Source organism: Pyxicephalus adspersus, chromosome 9 (genome assembly GCF_032062135.1).
Source record: "Pyxicephalus adspersus chromosome 9, UCB_Pads_2.0, whole genome shotgun sequence".
Classification (NCBI taxonomy): domain Eukaryota; kingdom Metazoa; phylum Chordata; class Amphibia; order Anura; family Pyxicephalidae; genus Pyxicephalus; species Pyxicephalus adspersus.
In genome coordinates, this window is record NC_092866.1 from 50,457,199 (window position 1) to 50,481,164 (window position 23,966).

The following is a 23,966-nucleotide window of genomic DNA, read 5'->3' on the forward strand; positions in this document are numbered from 1 at the left end:
TTCCTTTTTTAAAGCAGGCTTTCCAGCACAAATGTCAGGGCTGCTTTTTTGCCCTCTAGTTGCTCCCCCATCACAAATGGCTTTATAAAGCTCCATCTCTGCTTTTTTCATGTGTCATTGGTCAGTGACCATCTGACAAAAGCTGGGATCTTAAAATTACTCCCAACAAAATGTGACATTTTACCCAAAAAGTGAGGGAAACTCTGCAACACTTAAAATGTATTTTCCCCTGAAGGTCAGACTTTTTTTTTTTTCAGTTGCAGATTTTTCCTTACTTCCTGTCTGGTGAAGCCATGGTCAATAGGACAGAAAGGGCAAATATCTGTTATGCAGCCCATGGTAGCAGTTAAACCCCAACATAAGGTCTAAATCTACGGCACTCTATCCAAAAGTAAAATGAAATAAAAAGGTTTGGTTTGACAGATATATACATGCCTGCTTACAGCTGAACCCATGAAAACTCACCTGTCTCCTTTCTCACCATTGCCACCTTCCTATTCCTATTCTATATACCGATATTTGGCCATCTTGATTGGCCAGGTGGGAATGACACAAATCGTTGGAGTTCATTCGTTTCTGGCATTCGCAAGGGAAGCTGAGATTGCTGGGTATCGTTGCAATAAATGGCTGAGCAGAAATCGGGCAGGTAAGAATAATGCAGAAGGGATATAACAACCTGTCCTTATCCACAATAAACACTTGCCTGGTCACAAATTTTCAATGTAGGACTTTAGTTCCACCATAATGAAGCCCACATTTTGCTAGAGGAGACAAGTGGGAAGGGGCAGCTAATAGTGGGTATTGGATTGAAGAGGAAGAATAAATGAGATGGACACCATTGTTTTTTAAATTCAAATTTTTTATTGCTATTTGTGTCCCCTTTAAAGTGGAAGTAAAGCCAAAAGTAGCCCAAAACAAAAAAACACACATACCTTCAGTCCCACAAATCATTCGCTCGGTGGGGAGGTTTCTTTCATCGTGTCCCGGGTCATCCCGTTATCTGTCTTTGGCTCGACGCAGAGGGAGCACCGGGCACCGACATCTTCTCCTCTCTTCTTCGGCATTCTTCTCCCCACATCAACGAATCCCGCAGTGCCCAGGCATGAGATTGGGTGACAGATTGGTAAAAGAAATTTGTTAATCTCACTGCGCATGCGTTAGATCAGCAATTTTTTCCCTACTGATGAAAGGGCTCCATCTGCGCATAGGCAGAAGGAGCGGCCAAGCTCCTCGTGGGATGTGTGATGTAGGTATCCCAGGAGGCTGTGAATGAGAGCACATTCTTGATTGCTTAGGCCAGGGGTCGGCAAAGTTTTTTGGCCACTAGGCCATTTATGGGGTGGGCGGAAGCACCCTAGGTCCGACCTGCCTTAATGGCCCCGCCCACCACCAGGGAACACCCCCTGAAGTGAAATCCCTCTCCTCCTTATGCATTGCAGAGGAGAGGGATTTCCCTTCAGGTAGCTATCCCTCTTAACCGCGGTGGCGGAAGTATCAACGCCGTTTGCGGTAAATAAGGGGATCCACTGCAAAGGGGCAGCGCCGGAGCTCCAGCGGCTCTGGCTCCTGTAGTTCCTAACGCCCCCTGGCATATCCATAGCCGCGGGTTGCCAGCCGGCATTAGGCGGGATCGGCCAGGGGCGTTAGGCTGGAACGAACTACTGGCTAGACCGTATCTGGCCTAAAGGCCGGAGTTTGCCGACTCTTGGCCTAGGCAATCGAGAATTATTATTTTTTATTTAAACATTTTTACTTTAAATAAAAGGGTTGTCAACCTTTCTTTGTATTGTAAAAATTTTGCTTTTAGGTACGCTTTAAGTAACCTGGTAGACATTAGTCAGTGATGTTCTTTTGAGCCAGTTTCTTTTGAAACTAAAGCATTTTTAGTCAATATAGTTTAAGGGATTACCAGGTGGTGGTGGTAGTTCCGGCACCAGATTATCTCATGGTAATCCATTGTTATCGAGAAAGACTTTACAAGACCAGGTTTTACCTATTACTACCTTTATATTCCCCTGTTTTAGTTTCCATGCACCTCAGTGGGAGCTCTGCCTGCTTAATACGCACAATATCCAGTGTTTTACTAAAAATTTTGTGCAGTTTATTGTATTAAAACAAATATTTACTAACCCCCCTCTACAAAAAAAAACATTTACTACATCCATATTAGAGTTCTTCTTACAAGATGATGGGTCTGACATCCTGCCTTAATTGTATAATGTGTGTATTATAGAGGCGGTGTAGCCATTTTTCTCAGATCTGTCTTAGCAGAAGCCCCAGATTGACAAGCAGTCAGCTGCAGAACTGGTTTTCTAATGGCTGATAAACATCTCTCTGTGATGTTGTTCTGCAGTGTTAGTGTAATCAGTAGACAATATATTATATTTTTATCAGTTTATTTGCATGAAGCTGGCAGCCTCCCTCCTCCTTCTATTTCAGTTACTTTCGGTTAATGAACAACTGACAGCGGTTTTAATCTCTGATTGAACAATGCCTATGCCATTTAAAGGGTGTAGCATGTGGCTGATGCAGACAGATTTGCATAAAAGCTTAGAAGTAGGCCAGAGACTGACCGGGAATTCTGGGGATTGTAGTTTTTGTAATAGTTAAAGGAAGAGTTTGCATATATCGCATTATTTGTTTACTTATGAGTATTAGATGTTAGAATCCAACCTTCTTTTTATTATTTTTTTCCCCACTACTAAGATTATTCTGCATTATCGTTTTCAATATCTCCCAAGAATTATTATTAATAATAAACAGGATTTATATGGAGCCAACATATTACGCAGTGCTGTACATTAAGTAGGGGTTGTAAATGACAGACAGATACAGACAATGACTAAGGTGGAGGAGAGGAAGAATGGAAATGTGATTCCCTCCCAGATAGACCTTTAGTTATTTGTCAATTTTTATACTTTAAAAAACCCTTTGGGAGATCATGTCCCCCATCATTAGGATTTGTAGTGTCTATGGGTGGAACTAGGAATCCTGGTGGGGGATGTCTAGCCACCGGTGTGCCTAAGAGACCGCAGAATGTAGAACTTTAAAATAACTACAGAATGCCAATTCTGCATTAACCAACCTTTAGGGAAAGCCACTGTTTAAATGCTGTTCTTTATATGATTGTGAGCTTAGCTTGACCTGAGCTTCCAGGTATGGGATTACTGGGCACACCGGTCCTGTACCTGAACCTCTAACCACCTGTAAATGCATTGAGGCTTGCTTAACAGGCTTGTAGGTTTTTTTTTTTGTTTATGAAGCAAATGTCAAAGCACAGTCGCCCTTGTAGTTCATCCATGGCAAAGCAACAGTTTCTGAAGCTTTGCCTTTTCATGCGTCTCTGTAGTTCTGTGTCATCATAATCTTACCGCTGCAAGAGTATTGAATATCAACCCTGACCTGCAATATATACCATGCTGCAGCTTTCATCTCCAATCATTCTGAATTTCTGTACATGCTCCAGTAATCTACTGATGACATAAATGTTGTGCGGCTGTGGGCCACCTGGAAGACAAATCATCCAACACGTCTTCTGTGTATGATTATAAGAGAACCTAGCGCTGCTTATAGCAAAATGTTTGCAGAAACAAAGAGGTTGTTATATTTATGGTATTGCTATGTATGTAATAGGACTTGATTATTAAGGTGGCAGGCTCACTTTACACTTATACACATGCTTTAGTGGGGCTCCGCTGGTGTATTACAGGGTCTGATGATAAATAGAAAGGTATTCGGTACGCTTCCTATGCATTCTTGTTATCACTAGTTTCAGTATTTTAAGTTGGCAGAACAAAGAAAGCCAAACATTTGGCTGGGGTTCTGATTATTAGAGAGAGGAAGGGGCTTGTGTAAACAGGTTTTGTTTTCCTTGAATTGATGTGTGATTGAAGCACAGGTCAGCAGATTATCACTTGAGTGGTGGAAGGTCTGGGCGGAATATAACCTGCTTTGCATAGTTTTTCCTGATGTGTTTGCATGAAAAGCAGACAACATGTTGCCCATAGTGATGCTAAAAGCTAAAGTAAACCCAAAACACTAAGATCATGCTTACCTTCAATCCCCCAGATTAGTCTGTCCTTCGGGACATTTCTTCCATCGGGTCCCGCGTCGTCCCGGTATCGGTCTTCGGTCTGGCGCATGTCTACCATTTTATGTAATGTGAAAAATCTGAGTTTCTGTACGTTTTAATGCATGCCTTAAAGCAGTGCCAAATTCAAATGCAACACTGCTTGTCTGCATAAGCTTTTAGAGAAACCTTTCTCAATCTTAACATGGAAGGACCCCATGAAATGACTTTCAGGTCCCCAGGATACCCCTTCTATAATCACTATATCCACAGCTCACAGTGAATTAGTGTGGTGATCATTAGTAGGATGCATCTTGCACTGCTGCCCAGTGGGAAGAGTGTCAGCATGACAGATAGATAGCCAAAAACAGATCAGTGGTGTCTGGTAAACTGAACTCAGTGGCACAAATTGCTGAAAGAACCCCCAGCAACCCTAGGGAAACTTAATGGTATATCATCTCTATAGAATATTAAACACCACCCACAGATTGGCACAACTAGGCAGTAGGAAGGTCAGCAACAAAAATCTGGCAAAGGTTAAACCTCCACCTCCTGTACGCTGTACATTAAATAGTGGATGCAAATGACAGACAGATACAGACAGTGACACAGGAGGAGGAGAGGACCCTGCCCTGAAGACCTTATGGATCTATCCTGCTACTTGGAAATCAGTTCTTCTTTACCTTGTAAGTTGCCTATAAAACATGCACAGTAGTTTTTATTCTCAAAGAATTTTTTTTTCCATTAACTTTCAGCTTGAAGACAATTTATAACTGGACCGCTTGTGTGACCTTTGTGTAGTCATATGAGGTCAAAACCATTTTTATGAATTAACGTCTTATGCTGGTGTATAGTTGTATTGGCCTTTGTTCACACAAGAGCTTGAGGTAACAAATCTGAAGAGGTGCAGCTTGTAGCTTCCGGAGGCAGCCCCATAGAGAATGAATGGGAGAGGCAATGAGTGATACCAATACTATTCACTGCTCCTAGCTGTCAAATGTGTAGACGTTGGGTCATTCAAGTGGCCAGCAAGGTGCCAGCCACCGGGAGTCACACCAACATCACTCGGTTCCCAAGCAGGACTGAACCTGGTTTTAGGGAAGTGTTATGAGAAAATGGTATATTGGTGTAACAACATTTGTCTAGGCAGCTTGATGACATTAGATTGAAAGAAATCAAAATGAATGCTTACATATTAAATTGCTCATCTTGCTTCTATGCCCACTTCCCATTTGTGCCATATTGCTGTTATTAATCATTTTGAGGAAATTGACAGCAGCCATGGTCTTTTATCGATCCTGGATTTTGGTTTTAGGGCTTTTTGTGTTAGCATTTTACATTTCTCAAGGTTCTCAAATATGTTTTGGTTATTTCTTATACTGTTTTGTTTTTTATTTTAATCAAAAAGCCTCTGGCTATACTGATGATCCTCTTTGTGCCATGATTAAGTAAAGTCATTTTATATTGCTTACTTATGTTTACTAACCTTCTTTATGACAAATACATGACTGGGTTGAATAGTGTTTTCTATTTTTGTCTGAAGTTTTAACTATATTTACTTGCTAACCTTTTGTTTTTGTGTCCTGTATTTTGCATACAGATGTGTCATTCCGTGCAGTCAGTTGGCTTGTAGAACATCTGCTTTTATAATATTTGTTACAGAATAAATCTGAGCTTGCTAACAGATTTTCAAACCCATCTCTGGCAAAAGCGGTCTTCCTTCTAACACACCCCAATCAAGCACTGCAGATATGCCTGCCGTCCCCTCTTGCTAATGCCATCGCTCCTGTGTCCTAGTCTCTATTAAGGAAGCCACCACTGATGACTAATAGGATGTGTCCACGTGGCACGGAAAGGGATTATATGGCTGGGTGCCAGCATGCATTTCATAAGGGTAGCCTCATTCATCCAATGCACCAGAACAAGAAGTAAAGTCCTGCATGCTACGCTTTTGATCTGTCTGTATTGATGGTATGGTGCATGTGGGTGGCTGCTAAGATAGAATGGTAACCAAGCATATCCATACATATGACGGTGTACTCCCCAGCCCCTATGGTGGGGTGCACCGCCCGGCACATTTCAGTAACCACCCGGCTGTTTTAAATTGGTTACTGGAAAGTTGGGGCCACTACCTGCCTAGTGCTTTTCCCCACTCTCCCTAAAATCAAATTCTGGGGAGAATATTTTATCGTGTGTAGGATCATGGAAATCTACCCGAAATTCATATATTTTAATTACCGTTTAAACGGGAAGATTTATTATATTTCTGAATTCTTGCTGTTGCTTCTTCCTGTCACTAAGAGTATGAGCCCCTCCCTAAATGTATATATATTTCATGTATATTAATGAGCAGGCTTATCCCAGACATGTTTGTTTTGCCTGGAGTTTGGCAACGGAAATGCCTCGCTAATCACGATGTTATATCATACGCACATGCCATGAGTAATTGCTGGTCACATGTAATCCTTGCTTTAAAATATCTTGTTGGTAAGTGACTCAAGTGTACAGTTCATCTTGTAATTCCTCGCAGATAAATGTGTTTATGGTACAAAAGAAAGTTCAAGCAGTTTTGTTTGTACTGTTTAACAAAAAAAGGCGTGGAAGGTCAAACTGCAGGTCAAACATACCAGTGGTGAATTTTAAATGATCTACCATGCATGCAGCTTGCACCAAAAATAAAAAAAACAAGCTACTCCGCTACATAACCTCCCACTAACACATTCTGTTTCCAGTGTCTGCTTTTTCCAACATGGAAGTTCCTTTGGTGGATGAAGTTCCCCTCTTGCCTGCAGAACTGCCTAAAAACGCAAAAAGCAGTCAGAACGTTCTGCTATGCTAATGCAGCCACTATCTGTGAGAAAGTGTTTGGGCCAATGTGCTAGATCAGTTGTACACAGGACAGAACATGAATACGTCCAATATAAATACAAGAATTTTACTTTAATTTAGCATCTGTATCCCCTGTACAACGGCTTTTGTGCTGGAGGTAGCAAAGAAATGGTCCCATTGGTCTCCTGCTGCCTTAGCATTGTCCAAGCAAAGGCTGGCGGAGGGGAGGTGACCCAGTACCAGAAATAGAGAAACGTCTGCTCACATAGCTTCAGAACAGGAGAAACAAAATTGTATTTCCTTGCAGGATAAGTTTTATAAATTTATATTTCAAATGGGTGTTTAGCTTGTTTACTGTTCAGCCCTGGATGTTAACCTGTCATGAAGTCTTGTTATCGCTAACCTTTCTTCTAGTTCTTCAAGTTCCAGTTGCATAGCATTATGCTGATTTTCTGGTTTCGATGCTTTAAATCACTGACCCAGGACAATATTTATATGTAATACAACATATATGTGAGTTTTTAGAATATGTGATATGCAGACAACCATGATGGACCTTATTACACACTTTTAGAAATCTATAATAACCCACATGACATGGTGTAGTTCATTTTAAGTACCTGGTAATTTTGCTTAAAGTGGAAATGAACCTAATAATTAAAAATTTTTCACCAGGCAGGTGCTTTATTGCGTAAATAATTTAAAAGAAATCACCTACTTAGTTGCTTTTTTTTATTTTAACCACACTCCCCTGTTCTCGCAGCAGTACGGGCGCCACCGTTATGATTATACTGGTTCCAGATCTTTGGTTATCTTGATCGGGCAGGTCGGAATGATACAACGGAATGATGGGTAAAGGCGTTCATTTATTCCCATCACTAAGCGGCGTGCCTGGATACTCTGTATCATGAGCCGTGCTGCTTTGAGAAAAAAGACTACGAACAGGCAGAGAAGTTTATTTTATCGCACAGGGTCATTGCCTGTCCTTTCTGCAGTAAAAAACTCTCCTTTTACTTTTTTTCCTCAAATTAGTTTTATTTGGCCACTTTCAGGTTCTTTACAAAAAAATCAGGTGTTTTTATGTTGATTTAAAGGGTGTTTTAATGTCCGCTGCTTTTAGTTGTAATTTCTTAATTTAATGACTCCTTTCTTGTACTGTGACAAGTAGCCAGGAAGCCTGGGATGTCCTATTAGTTCATTCATTCCTAGATTCCCAGTCTTCCCTGGCTCGTGCTCAGCACAATGTGACCGCTGGGTGGTAATCAGGCAGGTAAGTGCTGTTATTGCAGGACGTATATCGCCTGTCCCTTTCCAGTGTTTAAAAGTTGGGTGAGAAGAATTTGTAGGCGGGTGGCAGCCCCTGTATTGCAAAAAAACTCTTCCGTACCCACCAAAAAGCAGCCGGGTGGTTACTGAAAAATGCCGGCTGGTGCGCCCAGCTGGGTGGAAAACAACGCTTTCTGCAATAAATTCAGTTGGACTACAAAGGCTGCTGTAACATTGGTGGTATATTCCCCTTCTTAGTTTCAGAAAACCAGATTTCTTTTTGTCGGTCAATTGCTTTTTAAACGCTTCATTATTTTAGTTTGCGGCATGCGGTTTGTGCAGTACAAAACGCAATAAAATGCCGAGCTTTGCTGATGGTGCGGCGGACCACACATGTAACTTATTAAAGAGCTTTCTTTCCAAGTTATTGCTTGAGATTGTGGAATGTCAAGAGGACTTTGTTTAAATATTTAAATTTCACTCTGAACACACTCAGCACTAATAACAAACAGTCTGTCATCACAAGTCCCATTCAGAGTAATAAAACTAGAATACCCCATTTACCTGTCCCATGTTTATAGAGTTGTAAATATGCCATCTTCAGGGGAAAATTTTAGTGCCAAGTATGCTGGAAAGTATTTTTTTTTTTTTTTTTTTTTTTTTTTTTTTTTGTTTTTATATTTGTGTAAAATGTTTTTTTTGTTCACTTTTTTTGTGGGGACATTATAATACAAGTCCTAAGGCATAAAAACTGATTGTAGTTACAATTTCCCACATTTGGTTGGAAAAATCAAAGTTCATGCAAATGTGTGTGTTTATTGAAAGCACGCATGCTGAGAATTTTCTGCCCCGTTGTGTTTTCACAGGCTGCACATTTGCATCCGCTCACCGATAGGGATGTGATCTCTGTAATGATTGTTAGTTTTTGCTCTTCAGCTTTGGTGATGACTGCCTGAGGGATTTGGCTGAAAAGAGAAATTCAAAGCACAGCAGCAAAGAGTGATGGAAAAGGAAGCCGGCGGAGGACTTAGGGAGTCCAGTGAAGAAATTACGAGCGAAGATTTACACAAATTAATAACAGAGCAGCCAAGTAAATTCATTTCCCAATTAATTTGTTGACGATAGCAGTTTGGTTAACAGAGGCTAGCTTCCAGCGTGTATTTATTACCCCAGCAACAATTCTTATTACTTTTAGATTCAGCGGCTTCTAGTTTGGTAAAGGCTGCTACGCACGGAGCCATATTGCTGCAATGCACCTAGGACTTCTGCACGTCTGCTTGATTGGGGAAGCAATGTCAACACAGATGCTACATGCCACTTTTTCTTTTTGGAGGTTTATATATACTTTAAAGCAGAACTAAACCCAGCCGATACTCGCCACCATTAAATCCAAGCTGGGTGTGAAGAAATTGTAGGCGGGTTGAAGCCGCTGTATTGTGACCCAAAAAACACCTGGGTGGTTACTGATAAGTACTGGGTGGTGCGCCCGGCTAAAAGGGGCTGGGGAGAACACAGCTCACCTGTCCTCATTCTATCATGGATGCCACCATCTTCTTCCTTCTTTCTCATTCTGATTTTCAGCATTTGCAACTTAGTGAATTTTGACAGATGAGAACAATCAGGCAGCTAATAATACTTCTTGCAGAAGGAACAGCACTTGTCTCTTTCTGCAATTAAGCCCTGCATGACACCAAATTTTTAAAGTAACAAACTGCTGTGTTTGTAACTCCTATCACAAAAACTTTCATTTAAAAATATTTTTCGGTAGCCATACAGGATACAACCTTTCTGTGTACACTAAATGCCGTTTTATTAGCTTGCAAAGTAGCAATGATGACATAACTGGCTGTGCAAAGAGCAGACCTGTACTCGCTATGGAGAAGGGGGGACAAGACACAATTTGTTATTGCTATAGCTGTATATTTGTCTGTCCTTGTCTAGGCAGTGTTGATGCGGCAGTGAATCTTAAGCGTCTGACTGTGTTGTCTAGCAGGGGTGCACTCATTTATTTGGCAAGTTTCTCAATATGTATTACAGCTGTGCATTTATCACAAATGTCTAATGTACGGGATTGGCAGTTACTGGTTTCTTTCAGTTTGTTTTTGGACTTGCCGTTTATTAAGGAAGTCCCAAGTTTCTATGTGAAGAATGCATTCGACTCATACTTCCTCCATGCAGCTGTCTAATATAAGTAACGCTGCAAAATGTGAACACAGCAAATTGTTGTATGAAACTAGCGGAATGTGCCAATGCCTGGATTACTTTTCGGCCTTCTAATTCCAGATGTTGCTCACGGAAAATATTAATTGTGTCCAGCTGAGCTAGTTCCAGCGCCTTCACCTCTGGGATTTCCCACAGATTGTCGTAAGCGAAAACGATGCTTTGGAAGCAGGTGAGGCCGGGATTAACGATTCAGCATTGGCATCGCCTCAGTAATTACCAGAGGAAGTATAGATTTTAATCAGCTTTTCCACTCCAAATGCATTTTTGTTAGGGAGTTGGAAGTTTCAGTCGAAGTTATTAACAGCGGCATTGCTATGTTTTGTTGTCTTTTGCTGTCAAAGCGAACAAAATAAAGCGAGGCAGACAAAATTGGGGAATGTTTCCAAAATGTTTCCAACATTTTAAGCAAAACGTCAAATCAGCGGATAAATACAATCCTGAAAGGCATATGAAAGTTGTGTAACCTGCTGGAGAATTAATTCTGTCCAGATTCTCTCTGCTTCAGTAAAAGTATGTAAAAGTAAGTAAAAAAACTAAAGGCTTCCGCTAAACAAGTTCCAAATCAAGTAGCTAAAAATAAAAGTAAAAATTACAGTCCCTGACTGAGCCATTACTTAGAGGGACTGAAAACAAAATCTGAGAGTACAGCTGCCTTATAATTAAAGCAGAAATCCAGCTTCACACCTTCCGGCCTGCACAGTGGCACAGAACCCCCTCCGGTACCGAGTCTGCTTACTTGGATTCCATTGCACACTGTTGTTTTCTAACGGTCTGCACTAGAATCTGCAGGAAGTCAATATCTACCTAAATACAGTCTATTGCATAGAAATCTATGGGCTTCACTGCTGCCATAAAGATAAGCCACCAGATCTCAGTAATTATGAACATGAGAAGAGGTTACTTTAGGTCATGGGAGGAAAACCCAACCTGCAATTGGAGAGTGCTGGAGTATCTAAAGACTATAGCTACGTACACATGTTTGATGATTCTCGTCCCATAATTGCCTCAGGGCTGATAGACGAGAATCTGGCGTGTGTACAGCGCTGGTCGTCAGTTGTGGCAGATCCATGAAAGTAAAGGGAGGAGACCGCAGCGGAGTGCCACTCAATCGTTCTCCCCTGTCCATAGAGCAGAACAACGCTGTATGTACAACTCTCGTTAATGCAATGTTCAGTCTTTTGTCATTGGAAAGGATTGTGAAAGACAGTTATTGCAGTGTACAGCCTGTTATTAAAATGATCCTTGTCAGCACCTGTACACTGAACACACCCGGTTGTATATTGATGCTTCTTCTCCTTCTCTCAGTATGAGCCCTGCTGGTCAGGGCATTGCTGGAGGTTGTGCAAGGAAGGATTGATTCTATTTATCTGTGTATATTTATATATTTCTCTGCACTGATTGCACCATTGCTTTAAGCTAAAATATATAATCTTGATATAATGAAGTGCATTTTCTTTTTGGGAGAATATATTTGGAGTGTGGTGACATCCAAAACCTGGGTCATAAACTCTAGTAAATCTGTGTTGCAAAGAACAATCCCGAGAAAGCTGATGGTGACTTTTATATACAATTCTACGCTGATTATTTCAGTGGAATGAAGATGGAGTGGGTTGATTGCATTCTATGCATCGCTTACTGTAAGGTTCCCCTTTATAAACTTTTATAAATAAACATCAATGCTTCTATTTCTGTGTGCTATATCCCCAAGAAATCTGTCTGCATGCTTTAGAAGTGTTCCTGGTGACTTTCACTTTAAGCTGTTTTCCTTTTTAGCTTCGAGGAAGACGGTTTCGTGTTCAATCGACTACATTTGCTGTTGACATTTTAGGGACAATTAGTGGCTCGCTGTCTGACACGTCAGCTTGAAAGCCAGCACAACTGGCAGTGTGTAAAATCTTGGCGTTCCTCCAGCTGCCGTTTGATGATAATGTCCTGTGCTTTCCACTGGGGATCGTCTTAAGATTTTTCAATTATCTCACCATTTCTCATAAGAAGGTGTTTGGCTTGGATGAACTCCGAGGAGAAACATGCTGTTTGACAGTCATTTCTAAATCAGTCAGGTACGATTTCAAGAATATGCCCGACTGCTGGATATATTTTATTCTGTTTCCTTCTGCGGACAAATGGTGATCTGAACTTTTTTCCTGAGTTTTTTTGTCTCTTGTGAAGTTTTTTTTCTTACCATTGTCAGAGGAGCTCCAGGAAGTAAAAAAATGTTGCATTTAAACCATTTAAATGCAATCTCAGCTCAGCATTTCTCTTCTGTTTCTAGATCATCCTTTACGTTTAATGTGTCCTCTTTTTTTTTTCTCCATGGTCTTGAATCTGAGCCTATTAAATGCAAGCCAATGTGGAGTGGAGAAATTTAAGCACCAGCTTAAGGGTAAATGTTCTGTTCAAACACTACATTTGCTATTCAAGCACATTTGAAAAGCAAATATATTTGCATCTGAAAAGCGAATTCATATGTTTGAATGGCGACAGCATTTGGCAAGAAAAGGCTGTGTTTGATCTGATTTGCTTGTAGCTTCAAACGTACCTTATCAGGACTTGCTGGGTCTAAAGAAACGTGCACGTTGTTCCATACCTGAATATAATGGGATATGTCCCACCATGGAATATGTCCCACCATGGGATACCTCCTTCTGAAAATAAGTTATGTGGCTGTAATATTAATTCTTTTGTTAGAATGCTACAGACTACACCTGGACCAGGTATGCAGACAAATCGGAGCACCCAGAGCAGAGATTTAGAAAGCATGATGGTCAAATGACCATTGGAGCCAGAAGACTGGCATTTTGTAGTCACTGTGACAGCCTTCATAAAACTGTTTGTTTCTGTGCATTGCAGTAACAAAGCCTATTTATTTTTTTTCAACTGCCTAACATATATCAGTACACCAAACGGTCTAGGGACCATGGGTGAGATTAAGCCTGCAGCGGTGTGCACTTAGCACAAGTTACTACAGCGCACAGCGGCAATGGGAGTGGAGCTTTGTGTTCATGTCTCTTAGGAAAACTTTAGACTTGCTCTGGTATTAAGTGATCCCATTTGGCTCCCTGTAGCTTGCCCAAATCATTCTCTCTGGAGATGCTGCCAAGTACCATTTCCCAAAAGGCAGCTGTTCCCTGGCATGAGGAAGTGGTTAACGCACCACAACCTTACCACGAGTGTGAAGCTAGCCTAAAAGGTTATTTTGTTCTGTAACTTTGAGGAAATATAGAGATTGCTCAGATTTACTCATTACACATACAGTGTCCTGGTTTTGCCTTGTTGATCATTTTGGCTAACTACAGGTATACAAAAAACAAATATTCTCTGCAGTCTTGTGAAATAGCCATCAGCGATGCTCCATTGTTCCTGGCAAAATAAGTACCTAATCTTGTCATTTATTCAATGTCTGCATAGAACATGGTCATTTTAAAGGCTTCTCCTACAGTGTCCTCAGGATTACTATGCTTAAAGCAGAACTAACCTCCGATCCCACATTGTCCTAAAATTGCTCTTGGTCCCGGCGCGGAGGACGCGATGGTCACCGCCATCTTCTTTTTACCTCACCTGATCTTTCAATGCAAGATCGGGTGACGTAGCCCGCTGCAAAGGGGAAAAAAGAGAGCTGATATCATCGGCATCTCTTTATCTCTAGTGGGCATGAGCAGCAATTGCCTCTGGGATTCGTGAGGTCGGTATCCCAGAAAGCTCTGCGCTCCCATTCAGTCTTGATCACCAGAGTGGTGCTGCACCCTTTTTCCTTAAAAAAAATATTATTGAAATAAAATTTTTACTTTACACATAAGGGTCTTTGTCTACTATTTTATGTAAAGTACAAATGTTGAGTTTAGGTCGGCTGTAAAGTATCATCTTTATTGAGGTTGAAGCACCTATTAATGGATCTCTGGGGACAGTGTACCACAGAACTTAAACTAATCATAAGGTTCCAGTGATATGCTCTAATATCTGCAAAGCAGCTAATTGATTATGCTGTCTAATTTGCTAAATTCAGTATGGTTGTAGTTGACCTGGACGGTGTTTTTCTGACTTTTCTGTAACTAGTTAACAAAACAATCGGTCCTCCTAATCCGTTTCTGTTTTGTTTTCGCACGTCACCCCTGAATCGTTTTGTTTTCCATAGGAAAATATTAAACTGTAGTAGTTAGATGACAAAGAAATTGCAGCAACATATATCGTGATTTCATTCTTTCTAGATGATGATTTTCATTTCCAGAGCCTTATGGATTCACTTAAAGCCAGTTTGATCCAGTTACTATAATTACGCCGCCATAACCAGTCATTTTCCTGTAATTCACTCAACGGGTGTCGCTGAGAGATGCAGCGGGAATAATAACCGTACTTTGTGCAGGACTCCAACTCTTCAGAAGTAAATGATGCTTTTTATGATAATAGGCATAGTGGTAGATTTATAAAGGGAAGTTAACTTCTCCCGGTCGACGTATGGAACAGTGCTCACCATTATTACCCTAGTCACTGTCAGGAACTTATTTTCCTTAAACATTTTCATTCAGTAAAATGTTGGGGATTGTATATGGGCTGAATGAATTTGCTTTCTTTGTTCTTAAAACAAACCAGCAAACCATAGCCTGTGCATAATATATGTGTACGCATGTATTATTATTATTATTATTATTAATAAACAGGATTTATATAGCGTCAACATATTACGCAGCGCTATACATTAAATGGGGGTTGCAAACGACAGACAGTGACACAGGAAGAGGAGAGGAACCTGCCGCGAAGCGCTTACAATCTAGGACTGGGCGAAGTAACACACAATAGGAGGGTAAAAATATGTTTATGTGGTCATAAAATGTTACTGGCTTTGGTTTCTCACATACATAGCAAAGTGCACAAAGGATATGTCTGTTATGGAGAAAACAAACTTGTTTCCTAGATCTTAATATGTTGCTGTTGGGGTCCTTTAACCCATAGACCTTCTGTGTCCCCCCCCCCAGACCTGTTTAGCTGGGTGGTGGTTACTGAAAATTTGGGGCATATTACAAATTTGATGTAAAAATTGGACAAATTTGGGAAAAAAAGGGGGCAGAAAACCTGGCAGAATTAGAGGGGTACTGGATTCTTATAGCAAGAACAAACAGGAACGCTAAAGTTTGTCATTCATAGTCCCTCCGGCTTTTTGACTGCCCTCAGCTTCTTTCCACCCAGAATTAAATTAAATTCTAGGTAGAACACTGGCTATGTAGAGTTTTTAGGTGAGACTAGGTCTCCATCATTTTGGTGCTCATCTTTCTTGTTAGCCAGAGCTCATGAAAGCAGACCTATCATCAAAATTTTAACAATATGTTAAAGGTAAAGCAACTGTTTTACATCACTTTTTTTTACATTTACCGCCCCTTCCATCTTTATCTTTACCTCTGTGAAGGTAAAGGTGAAACCCACAGTTTTCTGGTATACTTAAGCCACGTATCCCAGGAGAATGTCGGCTGCTCTTTCTGTGCATGCCTAATATCGGGACCTGCATCTCTGTGGCCTTCCTTAAATCAAGTGCACAACGAGTGAGATCCACACTCGTTTGCTTGCACATGCACAGTGCAAGGTCGTACGTACGTACATGCTTGATTATTTCATCTGGGTAACCCTACCATGTTAGTCCAGAACTTATTTATTATTAGTTCATGTTTTGCTTTATACTATGAACTTTCTTCACAAAGCCTTACTCAAATGAATAAATGTTTTATTGCTTTGTCTAATTAAAGTGCAGTTCAAACCTGCTTGATCCGTTCCTGTTTCATGCATGGTTTACCACCCTCACAATGTTTGGCTTTTCTTAAATGGGGATATCTACAGTTTCAGAGCTGTGCTTCTTGATCAGTCACATTGCAAATTAAATGTGTTCACAACTCCACTGTCTTGCTGCGAGTTTGTGGTTTGTTTGGCTTTATTAAAAGTGATAGACTTTACACAAGGCTGAACTTATTATCACAGCAGCCCTTAAAGTAAACTGAGGTTTTCTTCTGTAAAAACACATCAAGACGATTAGAGTTTTTTTCTTTATTGTAGGCTGCTGAAATTATGTACAATTCCTGGCAAAAAATATGGAATCCTTACTCGTGGAGGATGTTTTTATCTTATTTGGCTGTTTTGCTTTGTTGCTGAACATTCTGGCATTTTATTACATATCTCTAAAAAATAGCATTGTTGTAAATAAAGGCACGTGTATTGTTTAGACCAGTGGTCTGGTGCTGGTCCCTCGGTTGGGGGCCGCGGGTGAAAGAAGAAGCTGGTGGCGGCAGGGGCAGGGCCGGCTCTCCTCGCACTGCTTGCATGTTAGCTGCTGGGAGTGGCAGAGCGGTGTATGTGGGTCTTGCACTTCTCTGCCATTCCGGGTGGCTCTGCGGATTGATAACAAACCAGCTTTCTTAGTGCTCTGCTCTTATCTGGTGTGCTGGCAGGAGGCAGAGTTGCTGGGGCTGGCAGAGTGATGTAGGCCGTACATCTACCGGGCTGCGGACAAATGTTGTGTTGCCAGTCCCCGTTTTTGGAAAGGTTGGGGACTACTGATTTAGACCATGTAGGCAAAAAAAAAAAAAAAAATTCTCCACAATGGGAGAACATATTATGGCATCAACCCAAAAACATATATTAAATTCTTTACGTCTCCGTAGGCCTGCTTGCCTTCAGGTTGGGCATCAACCATGTTGGGCGGGGTTGCCAGTCAACACGTCTCGGAAACTTAGTTTACATTGTAGTGGATGTAGAAGACTTTGTAGTGTACCTCTAATCGTCTACAACATGTCAAGTCAAAACTCTGCATGTTGTCCATCTTCTACTGCCTCCCAAGCAATGGCGTGCACAGTTATGACTGTCAGTCCTAACATGAAACATGATTGACAGCTCATGCAAGGAATTTTCATTGAAGTGATGTAACAATAGTTTTTACACCCTGGCTTCCAAGGGTGACACACCGAGCGTGCTTTTGGAGTATTGGGGAAGGTTAAGGACCCAAATCTTGCAGGCGTTGTTAGCACGGTGCGTTTGGGATCCTCTGGTTTCCCGTCTCCCTTCTCCTGGGCAAATTTGCCAAATGCCATGGTGTAATGTAAGAATTTTTTTTTTTTTTTTTTTTTTTTTTATATATATATATAATTTTTTTATTCAACTTTTCCCCCAACATTTATTGATGTAAGTGGGAATCTAGATGCACAGTAATAAAGGGAAAATTACATGCACAAAAGATTTGTTTGTCTCCGTAAAATCCTATCAGTGCATTCTGGTGTTTTTTCTTTGTGTTGTCTGTGTTCTGAAAGCTTTTGATATAATAAAGTCATAAAACGTTTTTTTTAAGCAATAGATTCTAAAAATCTGACAGGCGGATGCCATTGCCTTGATCTACTTAAATAGAGTGAGGGTTTGTGAAGTCGCCAGTGAGAATATCTGCGTACGGTTCAAGTCTTGGCTGCAAGCCACACAGTGTGAGATCATCAGCATCCACATTGCCTGTCATGAGCCGTCCGGGTATTTTACTGCATATAATGAGCCGTACATACTTCACAGTTTTATTGTATAGCTCATTTCAAAGCCAGACAGAATTATGTGCCCTGGTGCTATTTCACTGTTTATGTTTTAGCCTTTCCAGATGTAGATCTTTTATGTTATTATGCTGCAGCAGACACCAAGTTTTATTATTTATTTATATTTTCTTTTTTATATTTGGTAACTAAATCTTCTTATAATGAGTTGTATTTTTAATGTCTGTCACTATTTTGACTCCTTGTTAGATATCTAATGGCATAATATAAATACACCAAGCATTATATAATAAGTAAAACATAAGTTCTCCCAGCTTAAATCATATCTGTATATCTCTGTTAGCTAATAAGCGCCATTTCAGACCCCCCAGTGAGTCGTGCCATTCTTCTGCAGGATTAACCACAGTCGTAACCTTTCCCATTTCAAGCAGATCTGTCATCACCTTTTTAACATTACAGGTAGTCCCCGGGTTACATAGGTGAGAGGGACTGTAGGTTTGTTTAAGTTGAATTTGTATGTAAGTGGGAACAGGTACATTGTTTTAATAAATGCAATTAGGACAGATGTTTGTCTCAACAAATTATTAGGCAGCATGGTGTCAGTTACTGTATAAAATCCTCACTAAGAGCTAATCACAAACAAAGCAAAAAAAAAATATCGAGTCTAGACATTCATTATTTTCTGGAGCAAGCTGTGCTTTCATATGCAAAAAGAAACAACTGCAGAGTTTGTCTTGGTCATTAAAGAGGTTGCAGAAGAGGCTCAATCCTTAAGATCACTCACATCCCCAGCTGTGTTTAACAAAAGATTTCTTCTGCAAGTCATGCAAACTGCCCCCTCCCCTCCATCAAGCCTTCGTCCTGCACATGAGCGAGCAGGGAAGCCCCATTTGTATCTAGGAGTCATCTGTAAGTCAGATGTCCTTAACTCGGGGACTACATATATATGTAAAGGTTGGCATTGTATTTTTAATACGTTTTACTTTTTTGGGGAGGTTTTTTTAAAGGGGAAATCTACAGCCCTTGGGGAAGACATGTCACCCCAGCTTATGCGTGCAAAGAGTTTTGGGCGACGTGAGGAACAAACCTGGAAGAAATAAGATTGTGACACTAAGCAGAATGGCGAGCTTTGGAAGGGAGGGAAGCAGACGCCATCGAGGGACTCGCTGGGCTCAGTTGTTTGAATGGATCGAGAACAGGTTTTTACAGGTAAAGGTGGTTTTTTTTTTCCCCCCTGTGTAAAAGTCCTGCTTTTTGAGAAGTTTGGACCTATTTATTTGCACACAGCTGTGGCAGATCATGTGGCATTTTTTCTTGGTAAATTTGCAATGCAGGCCCTATCTCTTGATACCACCCACCCTGGTCTATCATGGCACAAAATTTCAAACCCAGGAGGCAACAGAGACTAGATTGTCAATACAGGCATGCAGGAGCAACTAGGGAATTTTAGGGGAGTAAAAAAAAGAGTATAAAGTAAGTGAGCCATAATGTGCAAATGTGCTGTACATTTCCTCACATTATGACCTCCGTTCCCGCAGGCTTCTAATTTGTAGGCGGTTTAGTTCTGTTTTAAAGCGAAACTGGGCAACCTCCTGTGATGCCTCCAATTTAAAATGAAATGGAACATATAAATGAATGTTTTTTGCGTCATCTGTTCTACATAAAGTTTTTAAATTTTTTAAAAAGGAGAAAAAAAAGCTGACAATCATTGGAGTACTAATTATAAAGGAAGGAAATCCATAAGCCATAAAAATGTATTTGCCTTTCAACTTTTTTTTTCAGCCGTAGCACTAATATTTTCAACTTTCATTGCTTGAAATAACACAGATATGACAGATATCAGGATTGTTATAGCTAATGTTTAAACTACAGAAAGTATAACTATTACCTGTGTTTGATCATAAAATTCCTCCAATTTGCAACTACTGTAGTAATCTCCAGGTGTCCATATTTGAAGTGGCTCACCTTAAGGAACTTGTGTATAAACATTGGATACATTTGTAAAGGACATTATTATTATTATTACAGGTAGTCCCCGGGCTACATACGAGATAGGGACTGTTTCTTGTAAGTCGGAACATGTACATTATTTTAATAAATGCAATTAGGACAAATGTTTGTCTCAACTTATTTATAGGCAGCATGGTGTCAGTTACTGTAAAAAATACTCACTCTGAGCTAATCGCAAACAAAGCAAAAAAAAAAAATTTACGAAGCCTAGACATTCATTAACAAGCTGGAGCAAGCTGTACTTTATTATGCAAAAATAAACTACTGCAGAGTTTGTCTTGGTAATTAAAGAGGTACAAGAGCTTGCAGAACAGCAAAAAAAGTTAAAGCAAGTTATGCAGACCGCAGTCCCCCACCCCCCCAAGCCTTCGTCACGTTAGTATTTAGAAGTCATCCGTATGTCAGATGTCCCTAATTTGGGGACTGTGTATTATCAAACAGGATTTATTTAGCGCCAATATATTACAATGCGCTGTGCATTAAATAGGGGTTGCAAATGACAGACCGTTCCAGATAGTGACACAGGAGGAGAGGACCCTGTCCCAAAGAGCTTACAATCTAGAAGGTGGGGAAGTATCACAATAGGGGGACATTAAATGAGTTGTATTGATAGCTTTAGTTTTTTTTTCCCCAGCAGGCTTGGATACACTCTCCTCCTGTATCACTGTCTGTATTAGTCTGTCATTTGCAATCCCTATTTAATGTACAGCGCTGCGTAATATGTTGGCGCTATATAAATCCTGTTTATTAATAATAATAATAATACATTGCAGGAACAAGATATTGAATTCAGGATCTTCCAGTTATCTTGTAGCTTGCGGTTCACTATACATGCTCTAGTTGGCCGCGTAGGCTGTCATCACTTAACATTAATTACACAGGGTCAGGCTCATGTGTCAAGGAGCACTTGTCTGCTACACATCATGATTAATCTTTACCAGCACACAGACTTCCTCAGAGATTACCTTTTTCTGGTTTCCCGGAGAAATTTCTGCATGACTGGGCATTTGCTAGTCTTTCCTTTTTTTATGTTTAGTAGATGTCTCAAGGCAGCATGTTGCTGTGTGTAGAATATTGATGGTGTTTATTTATGAATGTGCTGCTTTTGGCAGGGCAAAGACAGGTGTGGGTATCTGTGTACCCTGCAGCTTGTTTTAAAAACCTAATCTGTGCTGATCCCTGACAAGTTGTCTGCACATACTTTTAGTTGTCACTTAGTAAACCCCGGGGGCCTAAATCCTAGTGTGTGCTATTGTGCTTACACGGACCTTGGCTAGATAATAAATTCTTCGGTTTATACATGCTTTAGCCTCATTGTTGGACAGTGAAAATTCTAATGGTTTTGGGTACACCTAACATATATAAAATTTGTAGACGTTGGCTGGCTTGTCTTGGTACTATTCTGTTGGTTAACAAATAGGTATAGTTAACGTTTTCCAATTCAGGGGTTCATTCAGTTCCGCAAATAGAAGGTAAACCCCGTATCACCATGTCTCCTGGAAACCAATGCTGAGCATGCGCTCAGTAATCAGGCAGGTAAGGGTGCTTTTTGCAAAAAGGGTGTTGCTTGTCCCTTTTTGTAATAAAGCCCCAGCTGATTGCACATTTTTAAAGAACTTTAGATCAGCTTCAAATTCCATCTCACCTTCTCATTCAGCTTTTTTTTTTTCCCTTTCTCAAAGCAGAAATGTCAATAGACATTTCAAGATATATGTATGTCCTTGTGGTCTACTATTAGTGTTGTCTTGCACAGTTACAGCCTTGGCTTTTATCTTTCTGTGGTTTGTTTGGTTTAGGAAACAAAGCTAACAAAGTGCATTACAAATGTAGGTACTTAAAGGGGAACCCCAGTCTCATTCTTTGTGTCTGGGCCTCAGTGCAGATTACACCCCATTTCTTCTAACTTCTTTTCAATCCATTCAAGCTCTAGGTGGTGTACTCTTAACTTAGCCTTTCTCAACCTTTTTAACATGGGGGAACATTTCCAGTATAGGTAGTTCTGATCCTCTAGTTAGTCAACAGAGCTTCAAGTTAATCAAAAGTCTTCTAAAGTTTTAGGTAACCTTTAAATTATATATGGTTGCTGTTGACACTGATGATCACTTAATGTGTTTTTCATATATTTAATACAGTTTAAGCTATGGAGCAGGACACCCGGCTCATTCCGAAACCGATCTCCTTCACCGACAGACCTATGCAGCCACTCATCAGCTACCTGCATACGCTGCCACGCACCATCCTACAGGTACTGCTGTTAAGAAACTTATATGAAAGACATTTCAAAAGTTGTGTTTCTTAAAAAAATTAATTCTTTATAAAGTTTCATAAACTAAAAAAATACAGTTAATATTCATAAACTGTATCACCAAAACATTCTTGATATCTGACCATTGCCACTTTGAAGCTTTTTTGATATCTATTTCCAAAACCATGGCCATTATGGAGCTTCTCCATTCAGTGCAGCCATAAGTCTCCATTCCTCTGTAAAGGCTTTACACAAGATTGTGGCTAAAATAGTCTTTGCAAAGTCACATTCAGATGGGAGATATATGACGACTAACTCCCAACTGGTGTTCTGTTTCATCCTGAAGATGTTCTTCAATGGTAAATATTTTCCAAAAATGTTCATAAAGGCTCCATGCCGGACATTTATGTTCTCCACAGCAAATTAAATCGACTGTTGAGCTTACCATTTTGCATTCTCCTTGTAGCTTGTTCATTTTAGCCTACTTTCATAAAGCCGCAACTGATTGGCTGCTAGTGTGGCCTTCCAACTTCAAGTCTGAAGTTTATGGTATAGGAGATTGTAGTTGCAAGTTTGAAGGGGAACTATGCCCATATTGGTCACCCGTCCCTATTCCTTCACAGGGGGCCACCATCTTCTCGATCCTAAGTCATCTTGATTGGTGGGGCCTGGATGGTTTAACCCCAATGCACATGCACAGGACTTCAATCATTCCTGGGATACGCAGAAGAGGCCGGTATTGCCCAGCTAAGCTTTTTGCCAGAAAATTGAAGTGATCAAGCAGGTAGAAGCAATTATTGCAAGAGGGACATTCCCTGTCCCTTTCTGCAATAATGACCTGTCTGATCGTGCATTCTTAAAAGTACCTCTTTAAGAAGTGTCTTTGCTGGGGAGGAAAGGGCCAGGGGGGTCTGCGCTTTTAATTATTTAGATTTCTGTAATTTTATTTATGAAGGCATAGCATCACATTTACTAGGCTATGCTTTAGGTAGTGAGGAAGGAAACAATGGTATTTTTAGGAATGTTGGTGCAGAACCTTGCTGAATCACCCCCCCAACCATGTACTTCCTGCATTACCTACAGAACCACAGAGAAACAATGGTTAGGTCATTAGTTCTAATAATATGAATAGCAAGTATGCATTTACCAATATAATTAGCATGGTAATTGGGGAAGGGGTGTGGGGAATATGGAGTTTGGAGGAATCATGGATGTGTTTGCATACTGTTGTTCATGCTGATCTTAGAAATGGATGGAAGGCTTTCACTTCATCATGAGAAATAAGCTTTTTTTTCCCCCCCTGTAATGGTAAAAGGTTAGGACCATTCTTCCTGCCCTGGTGACCACATGGGACTTGATGGCAAATCCAATTAAGATGCAACAGATGCTGTTTAAAAAAAGGTATAAAGAAAACAAGAAAAATAAAGGAGTTTCCGCTCACACATTTTTGAGCGGAAACCTCTTTCTTTTACTTCTTTCATTTATGCCGTGTATTAACATAGAAGGTAGTTCAATACCAACCTGGGAGGGCCAGTAACTTTTCCCAAATAAAATTGCTATTTACTGTTTAAAAAAAAAAAAAAAAAAAAATTCCCAGCTGTCATGATAACCCTACGGTAAGTGGACCTCAGGAGGCCAATATCTGCTAAATTCAGGTCCTTGCTTCTGGCATTTACAAATACATTTCATGATTTGTGTCTTTTATATATGTCTAGAACTTGAACTTTGAAGCCCTTATTTAATGTACAGAGCTGCATAATATGTTGGCGCAGTATGAATCCTGTTTTATAATAATGTCTAATACTAACCCCCTTTTTTT

At 40.3% G+C, this 23,966-nt stretch overlaps 1 protein-coding gene across 1 annotated transcript in view; it reads left to right on the forward strand.

Annotated features, from left to right (window-relative positions):
- QSER1 (glutamine and serine rich 1) overlaps positions 1-23,966 on the forward strand; it is a 57,250-nt gene that overhangs the window by 10,864 nt on the left and 22,420 nt on the right. Inside the window, exon 2 of the mRNA XM_072421881.1 lies at positions 22,035-22,147. Coding sequence (XP_072277982.1) covers positions 22,035-22,147 — 113 coding nt within the window. The remainder of the gene's footprint in view (positions 1-22,034; positions 22,148-23,966) is intronic.